Below are 22,446 nucleotides of genomic sequence, written 5' to 3'. Positions count from 1 at the left end.
ATTTTTTATAGCCAAAATACTGATGGTAAATATCTGCAGAAATGTTGATATCTCCTGATAATATCATGCATCCCGACATTTGTTGGAAAGCATTTTTTGATGCGGTGTTCGTTGCTGTGTTGCTTCTTGTGCTGAATTGTCTCTCAACACACTCATAGCTGAAAATAGTTGTTAGCTGTAATTCATTGGCTGACAACATGGAAATGTAAGTGTGATATATCAACGTACTGTGGTGAGATGAAGACTAATGCCTACACCAATACGACATCAAGTGGGGAAATAGCTAATAACATCAGGTAATTGAACCTGAGGGCAGTATCTAATGTTAATGTTTATAAAAGCAAACTCAACACGTACCTTTTTAGTCTGGCTTTAATGTACTCATCAGCTTCAGAATAATCTTTTTGTAGTTTCCTCTTGTTTTATCATATTTCACCAAGTTCTTCTTAAGTGTCTTATTTTCTTATTTGGGCATATTGCCCTGAGTAACCTTTTAGTGTTTTTATTCTTATTACAGCACCCTTTTATTTTATTTTAATTCATTTGAATTTATTTTTATTTCATTTGATAATATTTTATTCTACACTTTAACCTAATCCCCAGTGTTCCTCATTTTAAAACTTTAAGATGGCATTTCCTCAGTATGTACTGGGTACATTAGTTTTCTGTTCTTATAGTGTCTTTTATTTACAATGTATTTTGCCAGTATGGATTGCAGAGGGAGTGGGTTAGAGGGTTAGGCAGAGTGGGTTTGGGTCATATGTTCTTTAATATCTGTTTGTAAAGCACTTTGTGTTACATTGTCTTGTATGAAAAGTGCTATATAAATATTGATTGATAATTAAATTGTACTTCATTATTGGACTGCTAAAATGATCTTCTAGCATGGTCATGAAAAGCACGAGTACCAAGAAACTCATTTTACAATTCTGGAAACACTACTAACCTTAACAGCAAGTAAAATTCTCTGCTCACTCTACCTTCAAAAACATCACCATGACAACTGCATCTTATGACAGGGAGGTTTGGTTTTTATTGGTAGTCGTAATATTGTTGCTTGTTGAAGTGATCTCTGTGACTGGTACAACACTGTTGGGATTTTGTAAAATAAATGTTTAGCTATTGTCAAAATATTTACAATAAAAGCATATTTATTAATATAATGAAACAAAATTAGGAATCTGAATTAATCCTTCACAGTGAAAAACATTAAAGCAACCAAATAAAAACTTTAAAAAAAATAGCATTTAATCAATGTTTGTACTATAAAAGATCTGAGATTATACTCTGACCCTAGCAGCCAGCAGTTATTACAATACACACACAACAATCACAGACCCCTTAACTTTGATGTTATTATAGAGTTTATTCAGCAAATCAGCATTAGTTATTACTGAAATTTAATCAGACAAAGAATGGTTATAAAACTACAGTCCATGGATGGATTAGATTATTAGTATACATGAAAATGTACTCATTGACACATTTCTGTTTCTACTTGAAACAACTTCTATGTCAACTTTAGGGATATATGTATATACTGTTAAGGGTGAAGAAAAAGAAAACTTTCAATCTCATACCAATCAGTACCATCAGCCCCCTGCCAACAACCATGAGGTTTTTGCTTGCATTAAATCACAATGTTACACCAGGCTCAGGGTTCTCTTCTTCAACTTGCCTCTCCACCTAATCTGTGTCAATCAGATGAGGTTGACTGTGTTCTGCTGAAGAGCATTGGGTTGGAAAAGGTAGATGGTGTTTTAGGGACATGAAAGCGGCGGCCAGATTTCTTCAAGAGAAAAAAGATGACGAGTATGACACTCACTACGGCAGTCACACAAATGATGGAGACAACTGGTAAAATGCTGTTGCTGTGGGTTGGAAGGGTCACCATGGGACTTGCTGTACAAAAGAAATACATTTGAAGCGTCAGAGAAAACTTTAAAGCGTTATTATTACAATAAGTCCTCAGACATAGATCTGACTTACCAGGTGTTGTTGGTGCCTCTTTGAGTACTAGCAAGAAAACAAACACAGTTCAACATTTATGTCAAGAGGCAAATCCTTTCAACAATATTATACTCTTAAAATTTGGCCGGGGCGAGATGGCCTAAAAATTATATCACAGTATTTTTCTTGCCTTTGTTGATAACGATATTATATTGCATTAAAATATGTAAAAGAAATAATGCTTTTAAATCCAGATTCAAGTGTTATAAACCTCCTTCTTGCCTTAAAACAAGCCTTTGATGGCATACTCAATTTATGTCTAAGCATGGGAGCAAAGAAACTTCTTTTTTTTTTAAGTCTTTCCAGGTTTACTTCGGCCTGTGCTTTTTCAGAAAAATAACAGCCACAGACTTTTACTGTGAAGCACTTGATGGAAGTAGTGTGTTTGGCATTGACTTAACTTAGCTGCTGTACCGGCAAGTTTTTGCAGCTAGTTTACAGCAGCTTTTCTAAACTCATTTAATGTTGCAGCCTGGACTTTTGACTCACTGTGGACTTAGAAAAGAAACTCATAAGTTAAAAACACCTTCAAATGGTTGTTTAAGCCATTATAAGATGAAAAGCTGCAGCACTGGGCTCTAGACGAACCGAGACCAGCCAAAGCAGCACTCAGCTTGTGTTCAAGCCCCAGGAAGGCTGACAGAGATGGCACACTGACTGACAAACTTGGAGAGGAAAGAACACCTGTTTTGTCTGTTATCTGTGCTTAGTTACAATGACAAGAGTGGGTGACGTTCGGTCTGTTACCTGACTACATGTTATGCTACTGCTAATGACTGGTAACCTGACACGCCAGATGGATGTGTTTCACACATCCATCTAGGAAACCTTCAATACTAAGCATGATTAGATGAATGTTCTGTCTGTCACATCTTTACGGGCCAATCAGAGCAACAAAACATATAACGTAGGCAACCGAGATGCGCTTGCGCAGCTACCGAGGAATAACGTGGACCATGGCGACTATAGACATGTTAGTACACGACTTTTGTCATTTTTGAAAAGAAAACAACTCACTGCTGTTCTTTTTCTTCCTTTAACGAAGAAATTTTGTCAAGTTCTGATAAAACTGATGTTCCAGCAGCGTCCACGCTAATCTCTTCCACTTGTTGCTGCTTGCTTATGTGACGACTCCACCGCGCCTGAAAGTACTGGCCCTCATCGCTGATTGGTCCTGCCACTTTCTAACTGGGCCCACACGGTTCAGACAGGAGCTTTGCAAGATGGATTCGCCAGTGAGAAACAAGGAAACGGGCATATCCATCTGCTTTGCAAGCTTAAATGACTGGACTCAAATGTCACAAATCACTCACTCCACCAGCTGTGGGAGCAGATATGCCTCGTGCGTGGATCACAGCACAACCTAGGCTTTAAACCGGTGATGACGGTGTTGAAAAAATCCATTCTGTGGCAGAAATTTTTTCCGGTGCTGATATTAATACTGGTTTACTGTCCACCACTACTTTGAATACCTTTTTTTGTGTTTTTTTAAACTGATATCCTGTCGAAGTCTTAAATTTGGTAGTATGACAACCTTTGGGGATAAAGCATGAAATGAAACTATTAAAATGATTTTATCAAGACAATTCTGACACATCTCATGAATTAGTTGTAGGATTTTTATTTTAAAAGTCTGAGATTTGTTTGAATTTTTCTGTCATTTACAGCCGCTTTTCCACTCAAAATGGTGTGATTTTTCTCTTCTACATGTTTACCTCTGTCATCTCAGAGAATATCCAGGCTTTGTTTACATTTGTACAACTTGGGAATTCAGACTGTATTTTTCAATTTTAATTTTCCCCACAGTGGCCCTAATTTACATTTAGGTACACCGTTACTGCACAAACATGAATTTAATTTAACACAACTTTTATGTTAATCTCACCTTTAGGGGTTTTGCATATAAACCCTCTGCGTTGGCCCATTCCTGAGATCCATTTTCCATCTGAGATTCTTAGTGCTGCATATCGTCTGACATACGGTTCACCATGATCCCAGTTAGTGTAGTCCAAAGCTCTTCCGTCTAACCACAGCCACTGGCCTGGGGAAAAGAAGAGATTCCATTTTTCTCCTTCGTAAGGAGTATCAACCTCTAGAATAAAAACCTTTTAGATGTTTTTTGTTGGCCATGGTTTAAAAAGATGTCCAACTTGACTCAGGTACTCCTTAACTTATTTAACTGGGCACTTGAAAAACTGTCTACATGACCTTTGAAGGATATCTGGATTTTTGCTTTTGTGAAGTTAGTGTATAATGCTGCTGATCCTGTGTTCTAAAACAATGCTGCTTTGTAATCTTTAGGCGCACAGGATGTTCTGAATAACAGGAGATATCTGTATCTACTAAAACTATGTCTCCTCCACTGCTCGTTAGCTACACGTCTTGAAACCAACACACACACACTATTTTGATAGATAAAGGAGTGAATATACGTGGGCTGACAGGTTGGCGCAGTCCATGATAGAAGAGGGCCCTAGACCAGTATGAACTGGACCGCTAAAAGACCAACCCCTTGTACGGGGCGAGGCCCAAGAAGATAAGTGTTCATCTCTTTTGTGTATCGGGGCTCATTCTTTCTGAGACCTCAGCGCTGAGCACATGTTTTACCTGTGACCAGAATAAATGCTGTTGACCTGAGACCGATCCCCTCTGTTGTCTTTCTTCGGAGCTTCCAACAAAAGAACACAATTCTAACACCTTCCTGGACTTAAGCTACCATTCCAGTTATACCCAAAAAAAGAAGGGACAAAACACAATGTATCTAATACAGACAAATTTAAATTTTGAATCAGGATTATGAACTGTATGCTTCAATTCTTAGAGCCTAGGTTCCTTTGTTTCTGATCTAATTGACACTGATCAAACTGGAATTGTTCGAGGTCGCCAAGTATAAGATAGTATTAGATGCTCTTTCCATTTAATACAAAACGTAAGAGAAACTAAAACAAATGCTGCACTAGCTGGTCTTGATGCTGAGAAAGCTTTAGACTATGTTAATTGGGGACATTTGTTTTTGGGTCAATTTGGCTTTACTAAAAAAATCTACCAATACTGTTAAAACATTATACACTGCTCCTACAGCAAGAATTAAAATAAATGGCTGTCTCACTGATAGAATACGATTTGAAAGATGCTCCCCTTGACTTTTACATCACTTTATTTGGGTGATCTACCTGATAAATAACAGGATGTGACAGATGCTCGTGGAAAATATTTACAGTAGCAGTAATAAAGGCCATCACCCATAAATGGTTAGAGATAGATCCTCCCACAACAGATGACTGGGTTGAAACGATCAAAGAAATTCATGAGTTGGAAAGATTGACTTTTGTATTTCAGACTGAGAGATGATTTATACATAAAAAGATGGGCTAAATTAAAATTATACTTAAAAGAATAAATAACACCCCTGGCGGTCTGCCTTAGGCAAATTCATATTATTACAATTTCATGTACCACTCCTTTACTATAAGCTCTGATTACATTTTCTAAAATAACGTGTTAAAATCCCTATGTAACTTGTATTGTAACCTGTAATTTGAAATTTTTAATGTTTGGCAAAGTCTTACTGTTTTGTTTTTTTTTTTCATTATTGATGTTATGTTTTGTCTTTAAGATAATTAAGAAAAATTAAGTATAAAGAAAAAGAAAGATGTCCAACTACCAGGCTTAATGATACTTTTATACATGATAATTCTGAATTGATTTTCTTGTTATCTTTTAAATTCCTCATTCATGTTTTCCCTTACATTTTTCAACTCTAATATATATCTTACAAAGCCACATTTATTGGCCACGGGTCACCAGAACATGCTGCAATCATCATATTGACCAATTGTAAAACCTCATATAGTTGTTTTGTGTAAACCACTGGCTAACAGAAGTTCACTTCCTGGTCAGGGCCTTTCTGTGTGGAATGGGCATGATCTCCGTGGGTTTTCTCAGGCTTCCTCCCACCAGCAAAGACATGCTTGCTAGGTTAATTGCTTTTTTATCTGCTGGATCAAAAGACAAACTACTTCAGGCGTCATGGTGCGCTGATAGATTGTGTTTTTTGACTTCAAACAGCTCATTACTAACCTAGCACACCAGATGTAAACCTCTCATAGACAGCATTTGGGAAAGGGCAGAGCCGTTGAAGAACAAAATTGTGAACGTTATGTCTGTCACATCTGTCCTGGCCAATCAGAGCAACAAAACATGTGACATAGCCATTTCAGAGCTAAACTCCACAGAGAACAGCATAATGCGAACTATGGCGACTGTAGACTGTTGTTGTTTTTGAAAAGAAAACAACTCAATGCTGTGCTTTGTTCGTCTTTTAACAAAGAAATATCGTCAAGTTCTGATTAAACTGGCGCTTTAGCAGCATCCACGCTATCGTCTTCCACCATGATTGCACTGGCCTCTTGTTGGTGCTTGCTTACGTCATGACTCCATTATGCCTGAAAGTACTGCCCCTTGACGCTGACTGGTCCTGTCACTTTCTAACCAAACCCAAACAGTTCAGATGGGAGCTTTGAATTTCGAATCTTGAATATAAAGTGACAGCCTTACATCACGGCTTTGAGGGTAGCATGAAATCTGCTGTAGGCAGCCAACTCTTCATTTTATATGCAGGAAAACCCCCAAAGACAGACGTTCTCTACTGCTGACTAACTTTTCATGAAGCACATACTAATTCCTGTTTTGTGACATCACTTCATGTGTTGACACAACTCACGTAGTCTTGATGAAACTGGATGAAATAGTGCCACTGCACTATGTTACACTAATGCGGGAATATGTAAGATTTAACATTGTATTTTGGGCAGTTAAGTTACAGCATAGTGAAAGTAGTGTGAAACTGAATAACTAAGAAATGTATATTTATTTCAACTTACTGGTATGATTACTTTTTTAGAGAGGGTATGCTAGTCCTACACTGTTTTTTCCAGCTGACATTTAAAGGTACGCAACGTGTACAGGTGAAAATAGATCACAATAGAAGAGATAATTAAAATTTGAATGGCATAACTGTAGAGAAATTTTATTACAGTTATCATTAAATCCAGTAACCCTTCAATCAATCTTGACTTCCTTCAGACCAGGTTTATCCAAGCTAATTTACCTGAAGATAAGCACACACTGGAAACAGTAAGTTAGTCAAATAATCTGTCCAAACAAGCTGCAGTAATTCCTCACAAGTTTGTCCCTAGAAGTGATGAGTTCTGTATTATTCAGTGTGTCCTGTACATAGACAGTAGTCCCTATTGGGCTGCTAAGGTGTTTTAAGACCTCTAAAGTGTAATTGCTGAGCTTTTTTATGATATGCCTATTTTGATGCAGCTACTTTTTACCCTTGTTACTTCACTAATACAACAAAAGGAACTTCTGTATCTTATTTAGTACACCCTATTTTGCTTCTTACGTTCAACAAAGGAGCTCTTGGTGTTCTGGTTATGAGGAAAAAAAAAATGTAGGTTTACCTCTGTGAGTTCTGTACAAGCCGATCCAGAAAGCACTCTGACTGTCTTTATACACTTTCAAGTGGTTTTCAATGAACTTTTGCTCTAAGGGATCTTCAATGCTGGCAAGAGATCCCCCTTCACAAACAAACAAACATAAAACACTAGGTCTTGAATTACAGCAAGATGCAAATGACTGATTAATTGTGTTACCCGGATGATTAATGGAAATTTCTCACCATTTGCTGCACAATGAGCAGATGCATCTGGCCAACTTTCTGTGAGTGGCCAAATGAGGTAACAGTTACCCTTAAATGGTATCCAGAAGGACAGGTGTCTTCCTCCTGATCTTTGTTGTTCTGGAATATCAGGACATTTTCCCGGAAATTCAGTGGACTCTGTTGGTGGCACATCTATGGGTGAAGCCAAACAGAGGAGATGCATGTCAACATTAAGCAGCACAGCTGAGTGTATTCAACTATACAGTATAAAAGCCCTACCTGTGCTCTTCATACAAACACTGGCCATGTTCTGATCACATTCTGAAGTCCTCCACATTCCACCCACGTCAACATAAACACAAGGTTTTCCACTTAGTGGTTCCCCCCCTCTCCAATAGGTTACAGTGAGATACCAGCCTTCAGTATACCTGAAATATCCACCAGTCTAAAAGCAAAGATGGAACAAAGTGGAACATTGTTTTTAGTGATTTTTCATATGTGCAGTTTGAGAGGCATTCTGCTTTGTACCTCTAATGTGTTCAGTCCAATCCACACAGGAGCCTTGAGATTCAGAGTGATCAGGTCAATGTATGTCTTTGACCAGATGTTTCGCAGGCTAGCCAGTGAGGCCCCATCATCTTTGCAGTGCTTTTGAGCTGCATACCAGGTCATTTTATTAGTGTTCACCTTGACAGAGTCGTTGAAGATTTGGACATACTGTGAGGTTGTTGGTTCAGGGGAGTCTGGCAGAGCAGGGTCTGTTCAGAGCAAGAAGTTACATTTATTCTTGTGTATAATTAAAACGCTTGTGTTTGATTAGAAGTATAGAGGAAGTCATGATGATGACTGGGGAAGGCAAAGCATAGACAGAAATAGACTCACCAACACTCCGAAGGCAAACATATCCATTGGTGTCATTGCAGGACTTTCTTGTCCATTTTCCTAATTCTTCTGTGGGCTCACTAGTCATCACAACACAGTGTTGTCGCTGAAACACAACAGTGATCAGGGGACAGGCAGATAAGCTCCAGGATCATTTTATGAGAAAATGTCAACAATGTTCTGCAACTAGAAGCAAGACTTTGGATTTGGAACTTCCCCTTGTGGGACTAATAAAGGACTATCTTATCTTAAAACCATTGGAAGTTCACAACTCCAGATTCAATCTTAAACACACAGAGAACTGCTTTGTTAAAAATATCATGAATCCAAAATCAAAAAGGGAGGCTGTCTTTGTGTTACAGTATAACTTGTGTAACAGTTCAAATTAAATGAGAAAACATTTTGTCATAATACGTACTAAAATATATATAAATGTCTCTGTGTGCCAGACACACAAACCTCACTCATCAGCAAGATGGGATGTAACAGGGCTCCACATAAGACAGGGTTTTCTGTCAAAAAACATTTACCTGTTCACGAGGGAAAAACGATGGTCGCTGCAATGAAAAAAAGTCAGGATATCAGAATTTTTCAAGAAACAGTCAGAACAATGTTTTACACAATATAGTTTTACGCCAATGGTCACAACACCTGCTGCAGCAACAGAAAAAATACATGTTTTTAATCTTTTGTAGTGCAGCTCTGAAGTCTTTTATTACCTCTGCCAAGGAGCCTATGCAGGGTTTGTTAGTTTGTTTGTTGGTTAGATTGTTTGTTAGCAACATAACTCAAAAAGTTATGGACGGATTTTCATGAAATTTTCAGGAAATATCACAAATAGCATAAGGCAGAACTGATTAGATTTTGGGACTGATCCGGATCACCGTCTGGATCCAGGAATTTTTTAAAGGATTCTTTATTATTAGGAGATAGGGCTAATGGTGGAGGTCTGCGCTCTCCGAGTGCTTTTCTAGTTTAACACTAAATTACAAAAAATGTGTCCACTTACCTGTGTATTCCAACTGTAATATCGACTTGGTCGACCATCAGTCCAGTAAAACTCTTGACCATACTTATTATGCATACCAATCCACAGGTCTGTGTTTGGTGCCTCAGCAATGTGAGCCTTCAAAAACACTGAAATTGATACACACACTGATGATTTACAGACAAGATATTTTTCTAAATGTCTTGAGAATTTGGAAACAAGGAGACTAGTTTCAGTATTTTTGGAGGTGTTTTCTCATTTATAGTTGGCGTTGGAATCCAGGTACTTAAGAGTTCAGGGTCTCCTTTGTCATAATCTATTTCTTGTAATACTCCAATCATTTTTAAGTCATGGTGGCAGGCAGGCCAGTTTGACACCCTCATCCTTTCACGTCAACGTCATGTTGCTTTGATAAGTGCAGAATCCGGTTTAGCATCATCTCACTAAAAAAGAAAGGTCTTCCCTGAAATGAAATTGCCTACTTTGAGGCACATGTTCTAAAACCTAAATATACTACTCAGCATTCATTATACTGCCATAAATGTGGAAGTTACCCATGTGCACTTGTGCACCCACATACATCTGACAATTGAACTGTGCCGCAACACTGTCCACAAGTCCCCACCTTCTGTACCCAAAGGATTCAGCATCCATGTCAAACACAGAGTTTAATATTTAAATCCTCCAGACTTGGACTGAATGATTCAGTGATTGTTTAATGGCGATATGCGCATGCATAATAGTAACAAGGAGAATCTGCGCCATATTTATCACGTTACCTGATGCACATCATGCCACCACTTCCTTGTCACTGGATTCAAACCAAAACCACAAGGCTCCATTATTTCCGTGACTCACCTGAATTTAATCCTGTCTTACATCACATTAAAAGCCAGAGACCTGAGCACTGTGCAGTAAGAGTCTGTATGTCTACTACATGTACATTCAGGCTACAGGTGACGGCACTGCAGGTGACACTCAGTTACGCAAGGCTGATCCTAGCAGCAGTAGGCGATATGAGGGGGGATGGCATCCCCCTCATTAGCAAAATGACCAAAATGCATCCTCTTTGTTAACCTGCCATCCCCTCTCTGTCAGGGCAGAGCAGGGATGCTTAGTTGAGTATGTTCTGCCTGACTCATTGATCCTTTACAGAGTTTCCCATTTATGTATTAAACTGCAGCAGATCACCACTGGTTAATTAGCCCCCCTGTTTTCGTTAACTTGTTGTGTCCCATGGATACACAGCCTGTTCAATGCGCTGATCCTGCACCATTACCCCACCACCCTCCCTCTCTCCTCCTGGGTGTAAAATGAAGCTCAGACTTTGACACTATAGGCCAGTGATAGCCTACTCAACCCGCAGCTCTCGAGCCGCATGTGGCTCTTTAGTGACCAGTTGCGGCTCTTTTAAGGCTTACTATTAAAAAATCCTCCTGAAATTCCTCTATGAAGGTGGAAACTGTCAGCAGTAAAGATTGCAATAAGTCATATAAATAAATATAAGTCCACACAAAGAAGACAGACTTTAACTGCCAAATTAAAATGACAACTTGTGTATTATTACCGTTGGGTGCGGCCAGGACGGAGGAACATGCATAAAAGAGTGCAGAGGACGTCCGCTGTCTCTTCTTTATGTTAATTTATAGAGGTGTGCTGTTGTGTTCAAGGTGAAGCTTCTAATGCCCTCGTTTTAACACATTTCTTCAGTCACTCCCTGCTGATGCTCTCCCATACTCGTGTTTGATGATGACTTTTGTGATGCGCATCATCATCAACGAGCCAAACACACACGGATCACATCTTAAAATAATGTAAAATTGAGTGAAACGTGTCCAAACTTGGGTGTTTTATTTGATCTTAAACGTACCAATGATAAATACTGTCGAAAGGGCGGAAACAGAAAAATGAAAGCAACAAACTGACAGAACGATTTGTGAGGTGGAGCTGCAGGTGTGAGGCAGGGCCGGTTTTAGCCATTTGGAGGCCCCAGGGCAAAGACCACTATGGGGGCCCTCCCCCTTTAGCTAAAGCAATAATAATGAGAGGAAAAAAATAGAAAGCATCCCTTTAAGTTAACAGTCACAGAACTACAGTAAATGTCCAAATATGAAATATAAATATGCTTATTATCAGTCAAATATCCTTTCTTCTGACACTATACAGATATTTTTATGTAGCCTATTTCATCCCATTTAACAACACAATAATCCATCAATTCACTGTTTTATTTCAGCTATGGATAGATTGATCATCACATCCCTGGTGTTGGATTGTGGCTCTTGCAGAAGTATTTTTAGGACACTGTGGCTCCTGGGTAGAATAAGGTTGAGTACCGCTGCTGTAGGCTGTTTTTTAAATTAATCTGCTGAAAGTGGAAAGTTTCTCTGTGCTTAATGAAAACCAAAATGATTAGTCATTTAACTGATTTGTTGCCAGCTATTTTGATTATCTAATTGTTGCAGCCTTATATCAGTTTGTTCAATCAGTTTTGTATTTTGAAATGACAAAAAATTATTTGTACTTTAACTACAATTCTCATCCTATATTTTCTGTATGTGTATTTTGTTACATTTGTAGCAAGTTTTTGTAACAAGATACTTTTTGATGTATATGTGCCCATCTCTATATGTTCTTTATTCATAGATTTTTCTGAGTAATGTTAATTTTTTTTTTTTTTTTAAATGAGTTTTTTCTTACATGAACTCTAACTGGCTATATTAGTTTACTGTAAGAAACATGTGAAAATCCTGCCTGAATAAACTCAGTCCACTGCATTAAATTCAATGTTGTATTTATTAATTACTTTTAAACACAGTACTTAAATACAAACACAACTTGCTAAGATTTTAATGTATTTTTAATATGCCAGTGTAGAAATGAATGGGATTTTGTTATGATTTTAACATCTAGTTATTAAAAATGCTACAGTAAAATAACATGGAAAATCAGAGGGACACCTAGACACCCAAAAGTACAAGAATATGCTGGGATTTTCTGGGAACAACTACTGCTAACAATTTGATTTAGTTTTTTATGGAATTTTGAAAACTGGAATATATGCTTGTGCTTTGCTATGTCTGTCATTACTTTAAAAATGCTCCAGTAATAAAAGAATAATAAGGTATGGCAAATGTCTGAATTTCTACAAAGGAAAACAACAAAAAAATAATAACTGTCCCGTTTTAAGCAATGTGCCTATCATTCAAGTGTAAGTTAGATTTCTGACTTGCATTTGAAGTCACCATGACGTCTCATAGGCAAAACGTTTTAATGAGGTCCACCTGAGATAGCGTGATTGACCGCGATTGGTGGGGGGGACAAGGTGCATCCCCCTTGTTAAAAAAAAACAAATCGCCTACTGCCTAGCAGGGTTCCCACCACAAGCAGTTACTAATACCAATGCTGGTAAATAAATGGTCCATTAATGCACAAAAGTGCTGATCATTTACTTTAAAGCTTTGTGTATGCTGTGCAATGGGTGTAAGCCACAAGAGTTAAAAAACTCTGAGAGCTCTGGTTTTATCAAACGTTACGAATATGTTGACAAAACGACATTTTGAACCTTATTAGGAAATACTGTGCAACATTTCAGCACAATCACAAGCACAGGTTAATTTGCCATTTTAGGAAAACCGTGGCAAGAATATTTGTAAAGTTTAAGAAGAAGCTCCTCCTGCTCTCTTTTCTTTTCCCTCTTTCTGTGTTTGTGTGCCAGAGCTGCTGACATAGGGCTGCACAGTGTGATATTCAAAGTCCAAAAATGATTTAAGGACCCCCAAAAAAATATACAACTATTGATTTTAATTTGATACATATACATAAAAGAGGATACATTTATCTGGTTTAATTTACTTAAGAATTTCCAATATATTGCAGAAACATAAACTGTCAAAATGTTGTTTTTTTCCAGTATAATTCAGCTTTACTTCAGATCACAGGATGATTTCCCACTTTGACTCAGTCCATCTGAAGGATCATTCAAGTTCTTCATTTGAAACATATATAGATATGGATGTGTTAATTACCTTTGTGTTAATTTTCCTGTATTTCTGCACACTCTCTCAAAGCTTACAGACGCAGACCAAACATTGCAATACCACAGGTAATCAGCAGTGATGAGCAATGTAGGTCACAGTTCAGGCTAGAGCAGCAAAACACATTTGGAAAATGGTAACTCAAAGTACTGATGAAATATTCACTTAAATATTTTGTGAGTTGTTAAAACTACAAATATATATGATGTTGGCTCACCTGGGTACAGAAACAAGCAACTACAAATGTCTCTTGGCCGCGGTGCTCCTTGCCGTGCCTATGTAGTAACCAGCCGTTCTAGACTGGCAGCATGTTTTGCTGCTTGAATTTGCTGCACATGTGTGTTATTGCACGCATCATCACAGCTTTCACACCAGGCACAACTTTTCTGCTTGTTGGCTGTGTCTCCCTGCTGTCTGAGCTCTGTCATTCCTCTTAAGTTTTACCTCAATAAATCTCCCTACAAGTGACTTTCAGTGTATAGTGGTGCTGTATCAGGAGCTTTTCAAAATAGAACTCTACATAATCAATACATGTTCATTTCTTTGGAATAAAATGCTGATGAGAAGTAATTATTAATCAAAAAGCAAACCTTGTTCATGGTCTGAATGAATTGAAGCCAGATTTCCACCCATGGCTTTGCACTTTGTCCTCGCTCCATCCCAAGTCTCCCTTTGCTTGTTTATAATGAGGTAACACTGTAGTGAAAAAAAATAGAACATGATATCAGTAGCTTGCCATTTATTCACAAATGTGTCAATGCTGTATTGGATTAAATCTCCATTCAATTTCACATAGAAATAAGATTGTGTGCAACACTTCAGTCTTGCCAAGTAACTAATATCAAGAGGAACCTCTACCTTTGAGTCCAATTTTTTCCAGTTTTGTGGACAGCCACCTCTTGTAATAACTGGAGGAGGTACAGTGGCATGGGCTGGTGGTGTACTATTACGTTTACAGATGAATAGACGCTGGATCCCACAAGGACTATTGTGCCACAACCCTGTGGGCCATGAGTTGAATGAAAATCAAAATATCAATTTAACTTTAAAACATATTACATTTAATGACCTGTTAAAATGATTTTAGTTAAGTCTGCTTGTAAGACATTTTTCATATTACTTACCCAAAAAGGAGGTCATGACAGCACAATTTTCATCATTGTTCTGGAAATGAGGTTGACCATCATCCCACCTTAAAAACGCTAATGGAGAACCATCCATCCACCTATTTGAACACAAAAGGTCATGATTTATGAAAAAAAAACAAAAAACTTTTAACTCCTTTATGATCACTTCCTACTGAAGTGCTGACGTATGGTGAGTGTATTGCATCACTTCCTGTTTCCAGTTGCTTTGTTGATCGTAGCGTTGATCGAGCAAAAGTTAAATTGTTTTCTTTCTTCTTAGATCCTCTTGCTAGCACGTTTATTCTGGACATGATAAATATGTCATTACTCACAGGATATGTGCCAGTCTTTCAAAGTAGCTGTAATTAAACCTCTACTTCAAAAGCCAACTCTTGATTGAGGCTCCCTAGCTAACTATAGACCTATATCTAATCTTCCTTTTATTTTTAAGACCAGGAAAAGAGATCATATCACTCCTGTCTGAGCTATAAAATGTAGAACAGAATTTAAAATTCTTCTTCTCACTTACAAAGCTCTTAATGGTCAGGCACCAACCTATCTTAAAGAGCACCTTGTGCTGTATTATACCTAGATCTTTGCGTTCCCAAAATGCTGACCTGCTTGTGGTACCCTCAGTCTCTAAAAGTAGTATAGTAGGTAGATCCTTCAGTTATCCGGCCCCCTTCTTTGGAATCATCTACCTGTTGGGGTTTGAGAGGCAGGCTCTCTTTTACCTTTAAGAGTAAGCTTAAAGTAGTAGCTATGAGTTTGTGAGAGTTACAGGATGGTGGTCAGTTGAACTGCGAGTGGTGGTATACAATGGCTGCTAGTGGCGTGATTAGCGCGAATATAGCCACAGGGGCCTTGTGCAACATTCCTTTATTTAAACAAAAGCAAAAAGCCACAGTGTAAGGCTTTCATGACAGAAAAGACATTTTCACTCTTCTCCCTGCCTGCCTCAACATGGGTTTGCTTTCATTACGGGTGGGGTCTGCTGTTGTATCCAATGGTTGCTGCCAGGGCTGGACTGGGACCAAAAAATGGCCATGGCGGCCCACCATGATTATGTATACGATAAGCGAAGGCACACGACATACCATAGGATATATGTGCACATTGTGTTGTTTCAAAAATTAAAATAAAGCGCAACAGCCTACATTGAAGAGAGAAAAAAGTTGATACACTCTTTCACTACTTACAGAGACTTTCATCTTGGGATAGATGGCCACAGTGTCACAGAGAAAGAGAGAGGCAGGAATGTTAATTTCACTAGTGTTATTTCTCTGGTTACCTAGCAATGAAGATCATCCATTTCAGCAAAGCAATGTTTCACTAATATTACATGATAATAATAACTGTAAGCTGTAACACCTGCAAACTGTAACTTCATGGCAAGCTAAAACAACACTGTAAGTTGGACACCAAGTCTAGTCATAGCATTATTGGAAAACAAAGGCTATAAAAGCAATTCTCTCACACACACACACACACACACACAAGATTGACCATCTTTAAACCAGCAAGGACGAGGTTGTGCACAAAACTATTGGCTAATGTTATTCAGCATGTTTTAAGTCTGACTAAATAAATGAGTCTTGTAATAATTTCCTGTGTTGAGCATTTGAACACTTTTAGCCTACAATTTCCCCAGATACTATTCAGTGAACGTGTGTCTCATTTTCACTAATTTTTAGATTGTATTAATTCTGTTTTCTAACTGTTCTAACTTTTTTCCTTCTCTTACTTTTATATGTTCTCTGTTAAATTCATTATTATTATTAATATTCTTATTATTAATATTACACACATCCCAAAACTTTTTCATTTTTAATTCCAAGTACTATCATCATTTCTGTCATTACAGTGTCTCTCTGACTGCGTGCTAGCTTACGTGTGTAGGCTATCCTCGAGCCACCTGTGTCTCTTTAGTGACCAGTTGCGGTTCTTTTAAGGCTTACTTTAAAAAATCCTCCCGAAATCCTTAATAAAGGTTAAAACTGTCAGCGGTAAAGACTCATTGCAATGAGTCATATCAATAAATCTAAGTCCACACAAAGAAGACAGACTTTAACTTTCAAATTCAAATGACAACTTGTGTATTACTGTCGGGTGCACGCTGGATGGAGGAATGTGCGTAAAAGAGCACAGAGGAAGTCCACTGATGGCACATCTCTTCATTAAGTTATTTCATTGAGGTGTGCTGTGGTGTTCAAGGTGAAGTTTTTAATGCCCTCATTTTAACACATTTCTTCATTCACTTCCTGCCAATGCTCTCCAATACTCGTATTTGATGATGACTTTTGTCATTTTGGCCATTTTGAGGCCCAGGGCAAAGACCACTATGGGGGCCCTCCCCCTTTAGCTAAAAGCAATAATAATGAGAGGAAAAAAACTAGAAAGCATCCCTTTAAGTTAACAGAGTCACAGAACTACAGTAAATGTCCAAATATGAAATATAAATACCCAAACAGACACCCATGATTCATCAGCTCTTTGAAAAGCTTCTCATAGCTCTAAGTAGGCACATTCTGATATTTTAAAAAGACTTTAGTCCAGGTGGAACTTACATAAATAAAAATGTATGCTTATTATTGGTGAAATATCCCTTCTTCTGACACTATACAGACATTTTTATGTAGCCTATTTCATCCCATTTAACAACACAATAATCCACCAATTCACTGTTTCATTTCAGCTATGGATAGACTGATCATCGCATCCCCAGTTTTGGATTGTGGCTCTCATAATAGTATTTTTAGGACACTGTGGCTCCTGGGTAGAATAAGGTTGAGTACCGCTGCTGTAGGCTGTTTTCACATTAATTTGCTTGAAGTGGAAAGCTTCTCTGTGCTCATTGAAAACCAACATTTGAAGAGTGGGCCTCACAAATTGTCTGGAAGCCATATTTGTCCAGTATTTGGCTTACAAAAATGTAATGTGGAAACGTGAAGTCTCCAGAGCACATACACTGTCAGAGGACTAAAGAAAACAGAACATTTCACATTTGAGAAGCTGGAATCAGAAAATGGGGACATTTTTGTGTTAAAAAAGTAGTGAAAATGATTAGTCAATTAATTGATTTGTTGCCAGCTATTCTGATTATCTTATTATTGCAGCCCTATATCAGTTTGTATGATCATTTTTGTATTTTGAATTAACAAAAAAATGTAGTTTAATTAACTACATTTCTCATCCTATATTTTCTGTATGTGTATTTTGTTACATTTGTAGCAAGTTTTTGTAACAAGATACTTTTTGATGTATATGTGCCCATCTCTGCGTGTTCATTATTCATACATTTTTCTGAGTAATGTTAAACTTCTTCTGAGATGAGCTTTTTCTTACATGAACTCTAACTGGCTATATTAGTTTACTGTAAGAAACATGAGAAATCCTGCCTGAATAAACTCAGTCCACTGCATTAAATTCAATGTTGTATTTATTAATTACTTTTAAACACAGTACTTAAATACAAACACAACTTGACAAGATTTTAATATATTTTTTAATATGCCAGTGTAGAAATGAATGGGATTTTGTTATGATTTTAACATCTGATTATTAAAAATGCTACAGTAAAATAACATGGAAAATTAGAGGAATACCTAGACACCCAAAAGTACAAGAATATGCTGGGATTTTCTGATAACAACTACTGCTAACAATTTGATTTGGTTATTTTATGGAATTTTGAAAACTGGAGTATATGGTTTTGCTTTGCTATGTCTGTCATTATTTTTAAAATTCTCCAGTAATAAAAGAACAATATGGCAAATGTCTGCATTTCTACAAAAGAAAATAATAATAATAAAAAAATAACTGTTCTGTTTTAAACAACCTGCCTATCATTCAAGTGTAAGTTAGATTTCTGACTTGCATTTGAAGGCACCATGACATCTCACAGGCAAAACGTTTTTATGAGGTCCACCTGAGATAGCGCGACTGGCCGCGATTGGTGTAGGTGGTGGTGGTGTGTGTGTGTGTTGGGGGGTTAACAAGGTGCAAAAAAATTGCCTACTGGTTATGATGATACAAATACACTGACATAAAAAATATCAAACAAAAAGATCTGAAAGACAAGCTGATCAACAATGTTACTGTCTTGTTCTGCACTTCTTGTGCTAGGCCAGCCAAGCTGCAGAAAATGTTAGATTTTTCAAATTAATGTGCTTACCCCATCCCATTTATTTTATTCATACTCACTCATATGTTTGATCAAGATCAACAGTCAGGCCAATCCAGAAAGAAGAACCGTAGTGTTGTACCTGCACACAGATGACAAGCATGGTGAAATTGCTGGATGTCCCAAGGTTTAATGCCTTTGCTATTACGTTGTGTTGGTCGTGCAGTTTAAAGATTAAACACAAAACCATTGCTCACCTGTTTCCACACAAAGACATTTTCTTCTTCACTGTTGATAGTTAGCAAGTCACTATGCATTTTTTTGCAGTAGTCCTGAGCCTCTTCCATGGCTAACTGGTTCATTATAATATTATACTGATTTCCATTCCATTCAAGCCATCCCTCTGGGGTCCTGTTGTATGCTACAAACATGTTGAAATATAAAAAAACTTTGCAGTAAATATATATTGAGATTGTCATTTTCACTTAAGCCATATTATCAGCGTGTCTATGGATGGCAATATCAATCATGGTTAGTTACACTATAATGGCATTATGCAACAGAGTTGTCAGTGCTTAATATTGGTTGATGAAATCTGAAGTTTATTTTAAAGACGGGTCTCAAATGTGCCTCACTCAATATTAATCCATGATTAATAATGTAGATACAGAAACGGACCATCAGGGTTTAAGTAAATGCATCGAAAATATGTCTGACTTACCAGGAGCAACAGGGTCTGGAGGTGGTTTTGGAGTCACCCCTTTAAGAATATGGACAGGAGATTATTATATACACAATGCTGAATAGAACAGTGGACTAATAATAGGCAGCCCCAAGTAGAGAGATCATTTAGCTGCATAGATCAAAAGAGAAATGTTTTCAGGAAGGCAAGCAGATGTGATCAAAGAAATGAGAAATAAATGATTCCGTTCCTCATTATACCTGTTTGGATCTGACACAGCCACCAAAGGTCTTTCTCACAGTAGACATCGCTCCAAGACCCTCGCCAACTAGCCCTATCTACATTCATTTGAACACAAGATTCCAAGTTTTTCTTATTGTCTGGCTCATTTTCTTCCCAGTGTTGGAACTGCAGCTGAAAAATAAGCAGACAATTAAAACAATTATTTAAAAAATGATTTGAGGAAAAATACTTGTGTAAAAATCTGTTACTCACTGGGGACCCATCACTCCATACATAACCAGTGGCTGGGTCTGGGGCACTCAGTCCAATCCAGGCAAATCCATAGCTAAGATAAAAAATGATATACTAACTATTCACATAGAAAACTGGTTAGTCAATTGCCAGCCTTATTTTTCTACAGAAAACATATTTTTGTATGATTTTGGAAATGTGCTGATATCAGATGTGCGAGTATTTCCAAACTCAGTGATTTTTAAACTGTTGTTTTCTTTGAACTGTACATCCCTATTACTGATGTGTATGGCTAGTTTGTTGGATTTGAATATTGGCAGAAATATTTACACATTGCTGCGAAAAAGTATTTGCCCCCTGTCTGATTCCTGATGTTTTTGCATATTTATCACACTTAAATGTTTCAGATCATCAAACCAATTTTTATATTTCACAATGACAGCCCATGTAAATGAAAAATGCAGTGTCTGAATGATTATCTAATTTTTTTGGGCAAACCTCCCTAGCCCCATCTGAAAAAGTAATTGCCCCCTTTGTTTAATCGTGAGTTAACTGTGATTAACCACAGTTCTTTGAAAGCTGAGTTCAATTTCACTGGCCACACCAAGGCCTGATTACTGCCAGATTTATTAAATCAAGAAATCACTTAAATAGAAGCTGTCAGACAAAGTGAAGTAGGCTACAAGATCTCAAAAAGAAATAAATCATGCCATGATTCAAAGAAATTCAAGAACAAATGAGAAACAAAGTGATTGAAATCTATCGGTCTGGAAAAGGTTACAAAGTCATTTCTAAGGCTTTGGGACTCCAGCGAACCACGGTCAGAGCCATGATCCACAAATGGGGAAAACTGGGAACAGTGGTGAACCTTCCAAGGAGTCAGCAAACCAAAATGACTCCAAGAGTGCAACGACGACTCATCTAGGAGGTCCCAAAAGAACTCAGAACCACATCCAAAGACCTACAGGCCTCACTGTCCTCAGTTAAGGTCAAAGTTCATGACTCAACCATAAGAAAGACACTGGGCAAAAATAGCACCCATGAGGAGATCCATGGGTCAAAACCACTGCTGACAAAAAAGAACACAAAGACTCGTCTCACATTTGCCAAAAAATATCTTGATGATTACCAAGTCTTTTGGAGAAATATTCTGTGGAGTGATGAGACAAAAGTTGAACTTTTTGGAATATGTGTGGCCCGTTACTACTGGTGTAAAAATAACAGCCTTTGGAAAAAAAGCCATGCCAACAGTCAAACATGGTGGTGGCAGTGTGATGGTCTGGGGCTGCTTTGCTGCTTCAGGACCTGGACTACTTGCTGTGATTGATGGAACAATGAATTCTGCTGTCTACCAGAAAATCCTGAAGGCCAACGTCCAGCCATCAGTTCATGTCCTCAAGCTCAAGCACTCTTGGGTTATACAGCAGGACAACAAACCCAAAACATACCATCAAGTCCATCTCTGAATGGTTTAAAATAAACAAAATTAAGGTTTTGGAGTGGCCAAGTCAAACTCTGGATTTAAATCCACTTGAGATGCTGTGGTGTGACCTTAAACGGGCAGTTCATGCTGGAAAACCCTCCAATATGGCTGAGTTAAAACAATTCTGCAAAGAAGAGTGGGCCAAAATTCCTCCACAGAGATGCAAAAGACTCATCAAACACTTGATTCAGTTACTGCTGCCAAGGGTGGCACAACCAGTTATTAGGTTCAGGGGACAATTACTTTTCACACAGGGCCCGGCAGGTTTCGATTTTTTTCACCTCTTAAAAAAATGAAATAATCATTCAGACACTGCATTCTGTATTTACTTGGGTTGTCTTTGTGAAATATAAAAATATTTTGATGATCCAAAACATTTAAGTGTGATGAAATGCCAAAAAAAAAAAATAAAAAATCAGGAATCAGACTGGGCAAATACTTTTTCATGGCACTGTATATGCTGATACAGATAATTAACTTTGTATCCTAGTATCTGTCAATTGTGATATTATGCTGATGATATGGTGCTACCCTATTGATTTGTTTTATTTTTGAAATAGCAAGGTCATACAGTACCCTCGTAGTGACTGTAGTTCGGCCTTGCTGTGTATGCTGAGCAGGTCTCCTCCAATTGCTGTGCAGTAATCTCTTGCCTCATACCAAGTCCTTCCTTGTCCCACCCTGTCTCGAAAGAGCTGGAAAACAAGACAGAAAGATTTAGCAGTAATTTGTAACTTTAAGCTCTGGTCCTACCCTTCCACTCACTGTATGGTGAGCTATCATCAGTCCACCGTTTGGGACTTGCTGTAAAATGCAATGTATAAACCTCACTTTTAACATCTCTGTTTTCATCTAAAAAGTTGGCTGCACAGAGAAAATGAGGAAGTAATGAATATTATCACTGTACAAGTCATCCATGTTAAAGAATATGTGTGTATTTATGCACTAATTAAATTCTTGACCCTCACTGTG

General features: G+C 37.7%; 1 protein-coding gene across 2 annotated transcripts in view; it reads right to left on the bottom strand.

Moving 5' to 3' along the window:
- Nucleotides 1-1,008: 1,008 nt before the first annotated feature.
- The window catches only part of LOC121520187 (macrophage mannose receptor 1-like), a 34,066-nt gene continuing 12,628 nt past the window's right edge, over nucleotides 1,009-22,446 (bottom strand). Inside the window, exons 13-31 of one of the 2 annotated variants that reach the window (XM_041803543.1) lie at nucleotides 22,051-22,169; nucleotides 20,013-20,085; nucleotides 19,778-19,931; nucleotides 19,557-19,595; nucleotides 19,093-19,256; nucleotides 18,916-18,977; nucleotides 14,710-14,810; nucleotides 14,444-14,586; nucleotides 14,176-14,281; nucleotides 9,570-9,697; nucleotides 9,091-9,117; nucleotides 8,561-8,666; nucleotides 8,207-8,436; nucleotides 7,958-8,123; nucleotides 7,697-7,870; nucleotides 7,479-7,595; nucleotides 3,896-4,051; nucleotides 1,990-2,016; nucleotides 1,009-1,902 (exon numbers count right to left, since the gene is read on the bottom strand). In XM_041803543.1, coding sequence (XP_041659477.1) covers nucleotides 1,697-1,902; nucleotides 1,990-2,016; nucleotides 3,896-4,051; nucleotides 7,479-7,595; nucleotides 7,697-7,870; nucleotides 7,958-8,123; nucleotides 8,207-8,436; nucleotides 8,561-8,666; nucleotides 9,091-9,117; nucleotides 9,570-9,697; nucleotides 14,176-14,281; nucleotides 14,444-14,586; nucleotides 14,710-14,810; nucleotides 18,916-18,977; nucleotides 19,093-19,256; nucleotides 19,557-19,595; nucleotides 19,778-19,931; nucleotides 20,013-20,085; nucleotides 22,051-22,169 — 2,298 coding nt within the window. In that variant the 3' untranslated portion in view covers nucleotides 1,009-1,696. Of the gene's footprint in view, nucleotides 1,903-1,989; nucleotides 2,017-3,895; nucleotides 4,052-7,478; nucleotides 7,622-7,696; nucleotides 7,871-7,957; nucleotides 8,124-8,206; nucleotides 8,437-8,560; nucleotides 8,667-9,090; nucleotides 9,118-9,569; nucleotides 9,698-14,175; nucleotides 14,282-14,443; nucleotides 14,587-14,709; nucleotides 14,811-18,915; nucleotides 18,978-19,092; nucleotides 19,257-19,556; nucleotides 19,596-19,777; nucleotides 19,932-20,012; nucleotides 20,086-22,050; nucleotides 22,170-22,446 lie in introns of those variants that run through there. The other variant, XR_005992769.1, reaches the window with a different exon arrangement.

This window comes from Cheilinus undulatus, linkage group 13, assembly GCF_018320785.1.
Source record: "Cheilinus undulatus linkage group 13, ASM1832078v1, whole genome shotgun sequence".
Lineage (NCBI taxonomy): Eukaryota > Metazoa > Chordata > Actinopteri > Labriformes > Labridae > Cheilinus > Cheilinus undulatus.
This window is presented reverse-complemented; position numbering and strand designations above follow the sequence as displayed.